Raw genomic sequence first — 10531 nt, 5'->3', positions numbered from 1 at the left:
GGGTGTCAGATCCCTGCCTTGCAGAGGCAGGGCCTGGCAGAAGGTGGAGCTGGACTATCACACAAAGATGGAGTCTTAAACAAAAATGTAGGAAGCTGATTCAATAGATCAAAGTCTGAAGGTGAAAGCCATAGTCACGACAAAGAGTTGGAAAAATGGCTGGCAAAACAGAATCCTGCTAATCTAATGAAGGTACATGTGAGAGCGAGCTGAAGTGGACGTTACAGTGTCTGCTGGCCTCTAGATTCTGGCTCAGTCCACTGGTCGACTGCTGCCATATGCACCAGCATCAAGGAGCAAACTTAAGCAAAGAACAGCTAAGCGGTGCCCCTTGTGTATCTGCAGGAAGCTTTGAGGAAGAAACTGGGGGAGAGGGGGGACCAGGAGCCTAGGAGTGCAATCACAAGCCTGCTGGTCACCAGTGGGCTTCGTGAGCAGCCAAGGCATGAGGATATCGGGAAGGGGAGGCAGCAGCTGGTTGCTTTTTGAAAGCAGTGCCTTTGGTGTTAAGGAGCTTCTGGCACATCAGCTCAACAGGCTCCACTTCCGATAGAAATCACGGGGCGGCGGGTTCATAGCGTCGCCCGCTGAACCTCACGGGCCTACACAGGCTCCACTTCCGCTTCCGGCTCGTGGGTCTCTCCCTCACCCGCCCCACTTCCGCTTCCGGAGGCGCCGAGCCTTGGGCGTCTGTGGGCGGCAGTGTCCTTCGCGGCTCGGCGGCGGCTGGTTCGTGTGGACTGACATGCGGCGGCCGCGGCTTCCTGCGGACCCCGCGACGGCCCTGGGGCGGGAAGGCGACGCGCGAGGCCCGAGGAAGCGTGGCCGCCGGCCTGCGCCCAGGCCCGGCGAGGAGGGAGGCCATGGCCCTGAGGCCAAGGGGCTTGAGGAGGGCTGGCGGAAGAGGAGAGTGGCGGCGCGGGCGTCTGCGGGGCCCGAGGTGGAAGGTGACGAGGCGGGCGGCGTCGGGACCAAGGAGCAGGTGGACCCGGAGAAGCCGGGGGACCGGAACCTCCGGGTTGGGGACGCGGGGCAGCGAGGGAGGCGGTGCTCCCTGGCAGAGCGGAAGGCGCGGCTGGAGCGCTCGCCCTGCGGCCCGCAGCGGCCGCCCACTTCTTTCATCAGCGGGTTCAGTGTGCATGTGTGAGGCGCCGGCCCTGCACGAGGGTAATCCAGAGCAGGGGAGGTGGGAAGGATTTGCTTGAAAGAGGTTTGCCATTACTGCCGAAGAATTCCTGCTAGGTGTAAAATGATGGGGCTAAGGATTTTTCAGCTGCCTTAGAATTTTATTCTGGTCTGTGTGTAGTGCCTTAATAGACGTTAGGGTCTTCCGTTTAAAAACAGATGTATACACGGTTTGATAAAAAACACATGATTACTACACTAGAAGACACACTACCATGAATCCCCCTCAAATTGCCCCCTCTCTTCAAACATGCTAATCTCACCATGCTTGTCGCTTTCTGAAGCAGTTCTGGAAGTCCTTTTTTCCTAAGTCTGTTTAGTTCTGCTCTTAGCTGCCTTAATGTCCTGAATGGATTCAAAACATCAGCCTTTCAAAATATTTCACTTTAGAGAAGTTACATGGTGCCAGATCTGGTGAATAAATGCAGTTTTTATGAATCTGCCTTTCCCTTGCTAATTAGCTGTCCCATTCACTGTATTTTTTTAACATCACCCCTGCTAAGGACAGTCATGAAAGGACTTCCCGAACTACTTTAGAAAGTGCTCAAAACAATAGGATGTGTTCAATGGGAGGGGGGAAGTGTTTTGAGGAAAATTAATGGCAGTGTCTTACTGTAATAATTCTTTAACAAGTTAAATACATCAAAATTTTTGATCAGTACTTGTGCTTCTATACAGCTATTAGGGAAATAAAAATGTATGGCTTCATAATTTTTTATATAAACTGGTATATTGCTTTTTCCTCCTGTTCTTGTTTTTATCAGCCAAAGAAAAAAGAAAAATTACTGAAGCCTCAAGTGATGATCAACAGCCAGGAATTGACCTGGTAAGAAAGGAATCATTAACTACTTTAGAATCTTTCCACACAGTGGAACGTAGTGAATTTCAGAGTATGGCTTTCTTAAAGTCTTTGGCTAAGGAAGGTTTGGTAGGAGGTATTAAAAGAAGAATTCTGATTTAAAAAGTTAAAGGTTTAGAAAGCTCACTTTCTAGAATAACTGACAGTGAGGGCTGGGGATATAGCTCAGTGGCATAAGCGCCTGCCTAGAATAACTGAAAATGAGACAACCCAAGATACTAAAATTGCTGGGCGTGGTGGCACACCCCTGTGATCCCAGCACTCAGGAGGCTGAGGCAGGAGGACCGTTGTAAGTTCAAGACCAGCCTGAGTTACAAAGTGCGCTCAAGGCCAGCCTGAACTGCATAGCGAGACCCTGTCTCAAAAAGACAGACAAACAAAACAAAATACTAAAATTGAGTTCCAAGATGAACTGTACAAGAATACTCTAAAATATTCTTTTTTTCATTTTTTTTTTCTTTTGGTAACAGCTTTAAAAACCGAGTTTAGAAAATAATTCCATTTTAAAGTTACATGATTGCAATTGTTTCCCCCATTCCAAGGTTTATGATAATAGCTTTGCACAGAAACCGGACAGTGGATGTATACATGTAGCAGAAAATTCCTTGAAGGTAAAGAAAGAAAACCTCAGGAGACCTGCAGAGAAGAGTGACACAAACAGTATTCGTAAGCTCCTAGAAACTGAAGGAAGTTTAATGGGAATAAATAAATTACTACTTGAAAAAAATGACCTATACAAAAGTAAAAGGAATGGCTTACTTTCTTGCCTTCTAAGTGAAAATAATAAATATTCAGTAGAGGAAAGCAATGTCAGGAGAAAACCCAGAAAAAAGATGAAGTTGTCTGAAAAAAAAGAAACAGTTACTGAGACAAATTTCTCTAACACATGGAATGAATCTGAGTTGGTGTTGAAAAAAAAACAAGTAATTATGGAGGGGAAAGAAGCAGAGATTCCAGAGGCTAAGAAAAGTCCTTTAGAAGTTTTGAGAAAAGAAAACTATAATACATCCTCTCCAGTGGATCATTTATCAAGTCTCCCAGAAACAGAAGAAAAAAAACCAAGTGCTGGACATCATGTAAATGCTATGTTTCCAAAAACCCTTGAGCCGCCTTTGAAAGAAGAAACAAGCAATGCTTCAGAGTTCTTGGAATGTAAAAGTATGGAGCCAGAAGAGTATTTTAAAACAGTGACAAACTCTGTTACAGTGGAATCACCTAGTGATAGCCATCATCTTGAAAACAGATCGTCACAGGAAGATTTGAGAAAAAAACCTGAAGAATCAAAGCTAAGCTGTCGCAGAACAATACCAATAATTGGTAAAAGAATCTGGCCTTTATATTCATGTGCTAGAGTATCTCCCTATTATTGGAAAAAGCCTACTTTGCTAAACTCAAATTACTCACTTCCTGGATCTCAGGGAAATTTTAGACAAGATAATTGTCATAAACATCAAACAAACCAGACTGTCTTTTCTGACTCCAACTTGTTACAGAGTTCTTTAACAGAAAAAGACATTGCACACTCAAATAAAGAAAAACTGGATTCTAATTTAGATCATTTGTCTTCATCTTCTGCAGTAGAACCTACATTGGTGGCTATAAAGGAACCTATAATTGATGATAAAAAGACAAAGTCAGAGGAACTTAGCAGAAACAGGTCAGAGGTAGTTTCTAATAGTATTGAAGATACCCAGGTAACTAATGTGACTCAGAGTTTACCAGGAAGTAAAAAAAAAGAGAGAGGGAATGTAACAAAACTTAATTTGACAGTGGCTCCCCAGGATGGCCAAGAAGCAAATAGCTCTACAAGCAAAACTATTCATCGAAAAACCTGCATTGCTAAGCAAGCACTTGTAGTTCCAGACTTGGTTAAAATATTGAACACAGGACGTCTGACTAATTTTAAAATTCCTTTACTTAAAAATAAGACAGAAAAAAATGTAAATGCCAAGTCATCAGACAGAGAAGCTTACAGTCCTCTAGAACTTCTTGACAGTTTGTCAGGAGCAGAGGTAAGGCAGAATAAGAACAAAGACTATACCTCTGCCTCAACTTCAAGACCTCAGTCTTTTAGCATACAAAATAGGATAGCTGCAGGACAAGCTCATTCTAACTCACTCTACAGTAAAAATCCCTGTAGTATTTCTCCAAGCTTTATAAAGCAAGGTGATGATAATAAACCATTTAATCACATCTCTGAACCAAGCAGTGTTATTTCTAATAAAGAGCCTGTTTCTCTCACAATTGGAAATAATGCTTTGTCTTATAATCCTGGATGTATAGAGGAAAGGCCTTTCTGCTCTAAAGAACAAACATTTGAGCCAATTTTCTCAGAAGGAAGTGGTACAAAAATGACTAAGAGCATTTCAGAAATCAAAGTGGAGTTTCCAGATATTCTTAAAGCATATGAAGATGATGTCCTTTTAATTGATGTAATTCAAGATGACCCGGACCTCTTTGGAGTCTCCAGTGAAGGGGAGATCTCATTTGTTTCAGAGGTCCCCAAAAGAAGTCATGTGCCCAATGTCACTGCAGAACATCAGTCAGCTGACTCCCAGCACATGGAACTTCCAGAAAAAGAACCAAGTGATTTAAGGTATGTATGTTCAAGTGTGCCTTTAGAGACGGTTATTGTTGGGAGTTTTAAAAGTGCTGTCACTAATTTATTAATACAGTTATTTATTAAATATAACATACCACTGCTAATACTGACACTGCAATGTCATGTTAAAATTTCAGATCAAAGGAATATGTATATATCTTGGAAGATATGATAGAGCAGATTGGTTTTCAAAATCTAAAATGCTTTATAAAATGACTTTTTAAATTAGAGATTGCTTCTTTCAAACAGCTTATTTTTATTTTTATTTTTTTAATATTTTTATTTTTGGGTTTTTTTTTTTTTTCCAGTACCAGGAATCGAACTTACGACCTTGTGCTTGCCAGGCAGGCGCTGTGCCGCTAGCTAAATCCCCAGCCCCAACAGCTTACTTTTATATGTTCTTTATTATAAGTATACAGATAACCTTTATTATAGCTAGTTTACTTATTTTTTTATTGGTACTATGTATTTAATCCATTTTGGTGGCTTCCTTATTAGATAAAATCGTGTGTGATACTGGGGGTTGAACCCAGAGTCTTAGTACTGAGCTTCAGTCCCCTGTTCTTTTTATCCTTTTCTTTTGAAATAGTCTTGTTAAGTGGGACTTGGTACTTATAAATTTTTAGTTACCTTTGGTACATCATACTTGATATTCTTAGTGCTGCAGGAATTTATACCTTAACACCAAATGGAAACCTTTTTATATGCCAAATAGAGGACTGAGAGCTATATTTTTAACTGATAGGCAATGGTAATCTGACCATTTTGAAGATGAAAAATTAAGGTAACAAGTTGTCATTTGCACAGTGTCACACTGTTAGTCATGGAGTCTGGATTTGAGCATGAGCTATGAAGTCTCCACAGTGGGGAATATCCATATTAAAATCCAGAGCATTCAAAACATAGTAAAATTCATTCACTAAAACTTGAACTGATGAGCTCGCAATGTGTCGTGGCTAACATTGGTAAAACTTTTGAGTTACCCTGTAAGTATCATTGGAAATGTAGAAGCTGGTGTGGGACAATTAAGGGAAACTGAGGGTTGAAAAGACATTTTAGAAAAGAAAAATTTGTGTTGATCCTTGAAGTTTGGATTAGTTTAGATTAACACAGGAAAAGAAAGAAAAGTTCAATGGGGAGGAGAAATAGTGTAGACTCTGGGCAAAAGGTGAAGGTTTCTATGGACGTAAGTGGGGGGTGAAGGTTTGAAGGTTCCTGACTCCTTCATGCGGAGGTAGGAGCCCTTACATGTTCCCAACACATGTTATGTTACCTCAGTTATGACACTGATTTCATTCCATCTCTCTTATTTGCTCACTCAACTGTTTGACTTCATCCCTCTTCCTCACATCTCCCATCCTTACTGGGAATTGCACCAGGGTGATTTACCAATGATGCCATTGAACCATATCCCAATCTCTTTTTGAGACAGGTCTTGAAGTTGCCCAGGCCAGCCTCAAACTGGGGATCCCAGTCCCAAAAATAGGTGAAATTCCAGGTGTACACCATCACTCCCAGCCTGGTTTACGTTTTTTGGTTTTTTTCTTGTGTTTTGGAGACAGGGTCTCACTATGTAGTTCAGGCTTGCCTCAAACTCAGCCTCCAGAGTACTGGAATTACAGGCATATGTGACCATCCCCAGCTTTGATTTATGTTTTAAAATCATTATTGCTCTGATGTGGAGAATGACAGGGAGCTACTGTAATAATCAGATGCAAAGGGCATGGATTTGAGACAGGTTTAAGAAGTGGAGATTGATTAATCAGATGAGTGAGGCAGAGAGAAGAGTTAGGAATGATACCTGCTTTCTCTGTTTTCTCAGAACATAATCATTTCTCTCATTCGCAAAGGGGCAGCATTGGGGCAGCATTGGGGAGGTCAGATTGAGATATTCTGAGTTGGAGAGGCCTGTGAGATACTGAACTAGAAAGTCTCCACCTACACAGGAGCCTAGAGAGGTCTGGATCAGGGAAGGAGGTGTGCCTGCGTGTGTGTTTTCTGTTTGTGGTATTTTCTAGTCCTTTAAACAGTATACTTCTCATTGTAAGGTTTATGTTGAGGGAAATATACTTGTTTTTTCAAAGACTTCAAAGAATAGTGAATACAAAATGTTTAGTTTTTCCTTCTTTACTAGAAAGTAATCCTAAACCAGTGAGAAATTGTACAGCTATAGGATATACTTATTAAGATCCACTTATTAAATGAGCATGTTAGTGCAAGACCCTGAGTTCAATTTCCGGTACAAAAAAAAAGCTAAATAAGCATGTTGGCATTGTGGGTGTTTATCATATTTTATTCAATGTAGTTTAAGGTTTTGCCTTCATTTTTAAAATGAAAGACTTTGGCCATTTGTGTTTTAGTGGTTCATGTGTATTTGATTTTCATCTGCTAAGCCTATTGGATTTAAGATTTAAGAAGATTTGTCAGGTTCTTTTGAGTAAGTGTTGGAGTGGTGACACTCCTAACAGTTGAGGCATGTGTGACTAAAGACCAGCTGGGAAATTGTGGATGTGCTGGTTCAGAGTCTTAGTGCGTTATTCTGTACTGGAGAACTTAACATTAATCAGCTGCTAAAGCTGATAAGAAATACTGCGTAGAGAAGTGGGCAGTTCTTACCTGTTATCAAATTTAAACTCTGCTTGCCTCATAACAGAGAATATCCTGTATTAGACCCCGGATTGATGAAGTCAGAGGTCTGCACTTCCTTGCCAGCAGGTAAAATCTGATGTTGTGAGAATAAGCAGTATTGAAGTATCTTTTTATATCTCCATTCTGGTCAAAATGAATATATTGGCTGAAGAAGTGTTTCATTTTAGAGGCTGCTAACCATGTCTGACAGTTTGTCAGTTTTTCTCAGATCAGATTTTGAGATATTTTGTGGTTGATTATTTAACTAAACAGTCACATCACTCTGGCCACAGTTGTATCCCTTGATGATTTCTACAAGCACACTGTGAACAGGGTGTCTCTTGTCTGAGACATAAGATGTAGTGTTTAGTGTTTGTTAGTGTTAGTGTTTGTTATGCTTTATCTATAAAAGATAAATAATTGACCTCAGCAATTTTGTAGATCTTATTTTAAAATTGAAATAGATATTTCAGCTTTATCACAGTTTAAGTCTGTCATTAAGAATTTTTATTTAACAAAAAGAAGTTTACATCTCTGAATCCTTATAGAATTGTAGTATGAAAGTTAGTTTTACTTTCAATTTCTTAAATTTTAAATAGCTAGACATGAAGAAAGACTCTGAAGTATCTTACTATTATTTTTATACTATGTAGTAAAGTTATTTTGGTAGTAAGTGGGGAATTACATAGTTTATTGAAAATGCTACTTAACATTTGTCACATTAGACCTGAAGATCCTCTGTATTCTTTTTTTTAGAAGTTTTGAATGATTTGGTTATTTCATTTAAAGTTTCTATAGTAGAATATTATTTCTTTTCAGCAAAAGAGATAAAACATGATTCCAAAGGTACAAACATTTCTTTAGAACTTACTAATGAAACCTCTGCAAATGAAGAACTTGGAAACGTCAGTGAACAAGTGACAGGTTCAGACGGGGATGAAAAGGTACTCGGAAGTCCTTTGCATGTTTTTGTTTCTTGGTCTTAAATACTGGTAATGCAGACATTCATCTTCCCAGTACTTTCAGGTGACGAGTGTAAATACTAACTGAAATAGTCACATCACTCTGGCCACAGTGTATCCCTTGATTTCTGCAAGCACAGTATGAACAGGGTGTCTCTTGTCTGAGACATAAGATGTAGTGTTTTAGTATCCTGAATTTGATTGAAAACTTGTGTCTTTCCAAATAAAATGGTACAAATTTTCCTGCCTCCTTAAACACACAATCCTGCATATTATTTGATTTTCCTTGAAATTTTTGAATATAGTAGCACCCAAGGGCCATAAGTGTAATCGTCAGTTATTCCAGCACAGGTGCACACGCAGAGGAATTAGAGCCAAATCTCACCTGGAAATGGAACACACCATTGGCTTATGATCTGGGGGAAGACTGTGGTGTCGAGTTTTTTATTCAAATTTTCTGTCAGATAATATGTATGCTTATTGAATCTTTTGCATAATTAATTGATTCCTAAGCAGCTATTATTATACTTCTTTCCCCTTACACCTTCAGTTCCTACTCATTCACCCTCACAACTAACCACCTCATTTCCTAGTTTACCAAGAAAATTGAAGCAGTTAAAATAGTTTTTTTTGTTTTTTTTCCGGTACCGGGAATCAAACTCATGACCTTACACTTGCCAGGCAGGCGCTGTGCCGCTGAGCTAAATCCCCAGCCCCGAAGCAGTTAGAATAGTACACTGTACATTGCACCAGTACCTTTGACACCCCTCATCTGCTCCAGAACTCAAGCTGTCTTCCAGTATAATGGATGCTGTAGGCAATTATAGTTTTTCCACCTCTGCTAGCTTCTGTCTCTTCTGACTTAAAATACTGGTGAAATCATTTTGAATCACACTCACTGACGTATGAACATGCTTTTCTGCCATCTTCAGACAAGTTTTAAAAAGCCTTTGATGGCCCATTGCCCTTTTCTGCTGCTACCCTCTTTCTCAGAGGCTTGTCTGAACCTGTCATCTCCAGTTTCTCTCCTCTGGTTCTCTTGAGAGGAAACCCTAGCAAAAATAGTCACCATCATATGTCCTCTGCCCTCCAGAATGGCTCTGCTTCCTCTTCAAAGACGTCCTTGTTGCTGGGCATGGACGTCTTAAGTCTTAAGTCTCAACCTGTCATCAGTATTTGAGGTAGCTGACTGCTCTTTCCTTGAAACATTTTTTTATTTGGCTTCCAGGAAAAAAAAAAAAAAAAAAACATACTTCCTGGTTCAACCTACTTCGCTGTGTGCCGCTTGCCAGTTGTTTTGCTGGTTTGTCCCAATCTCCCTCTGCGTTTCTGGAGTGACTCAAGCCCAAACCATGACTCTGTCCTTTTTTCTACCTAGGTTTGCCCCCTAGATGGTCTCACCAAACTTCATTGCACCAAATACTGCCTATGTGCTAAAGCTTTGTATCTGTAGCCCACATTTCTTCTCTCAACTACAGACCTTTGTACTAAATGTAGTGCTGCCTTGGTTTTTCTACTTGGATATCCAAGTAGGCATTTTAAACATAACACATCAAAAACGAAATCCTCTCCCCTGCCACAGACCAGCTCCTTCAATAATCTTTTCTATTCCTGGCAACCCCATCGTTTTTAACTGTTTAGGCCCCAAACCTTGACTTTTCTCTCTTTCCTCATTCCTTGGCCCCAAACCTTGACTTTTCTCTCTTTCCTCATTCTGTGTCGAAACTATAAGGAAACCCTGCTGGCTTTACTGTCACATTCTGTCTAAAAACTCTTTTTTTTTTTTTATCATATCAGCATTATGCAGGTCTAGACTAGTATTCCTGAGCTGGGTGTGGTAGCACAGACCTGTAATCTCAGCAGTTTGGGAGGCTGAGGCAGGCAAATCACAGGTTCAAGACCAAACTTGGCAACTTAGTGGCTTAGCCAGATCTTGTCTCAAAAGTTAAATTTTTTTTTTAAAATAAAAAATGAGCTGATTAAAAAAATTTTAAAGAAGTAGCTGGGAATGTAACTCAGTACAAAAAATAAAAGGTATGCTGTTTCTCCTACTCCTTCATGTCTTTCCTCATACATCATGTTCTCAGAGATATCTTCCTTGGCTGTCCAACCTGAAATGCAGTTCTCGCCCTTTCTCCCAACACTTTATGTACCCCTCTCTCAAGTTATGAGCTCACAGGATGTACCTCCCTTATCCAGAATGCTGGAGGACCAGAAGTAGTTCTGACTTCAGAGCTTTTTGATACTGGAATATTTGCATAGGTAGGTATGAATTTAAAAATCTGAAATGGACCA

General features: G+C 40.3%; 1 protein-coding gene across 3 annotated transcripts in view; it reads left to right on the top strand.

Annotated features, from left to right (window-relative positions):
- Window positions 1-681: 681 nt before the first annotated feature.
- The window catches only part of Topaz1 (testis and ovary specific PAZ domain containing 1), a 58334-nt gene continuing 48484 nt past the window's right edge, over window positions 682-10531 (top strand). For all 3 annotated transcript variants that reach the window (XM_013513518.1, XM_013513517.1, XM_013513516.1), the window contains exons 1-5: window positions 682-947; window positions 1950-2011; window positions 2587-4640; window positions 7300-7361; window positions 8094-8218. In XM_013513518.1, coding sequence (XP_013368972.1) covers window positions 746-947; window positions 1950-2011; window positions 2587-4640; window positions 7300-7361; window positions 8094-8218 — 2505 coding nt within the window. In that variant the 5' untranslated portion in view covers window positions 682-745. The remainder of the gene's footprint in view (window positions 948-1949; window positions 2012-2586; window positions 4641-7299; window positions 7362-8093; window positions 8219-10531) is intronic.

This window comes from Chinchilla lanigera, unplaced genomic scaffold, assembly GCF_000276665.1.
Source record: "Chinchilla lanigera isolate Chin_1 unplaced genomic scaffold, ChiLan1.0 scaffold00019, whole genome shotgun sequence".
NCBI lineage: Eukaryota > Metazoa > Chordata > Mammalia > Rodentia > Chinchillidae > Chinchilla > Chinchilla lanigera.
Note: the sequence above shows the minus strand (reverse complement) of the source record. Positions and strands in the feature narration are given on the sequence as shown.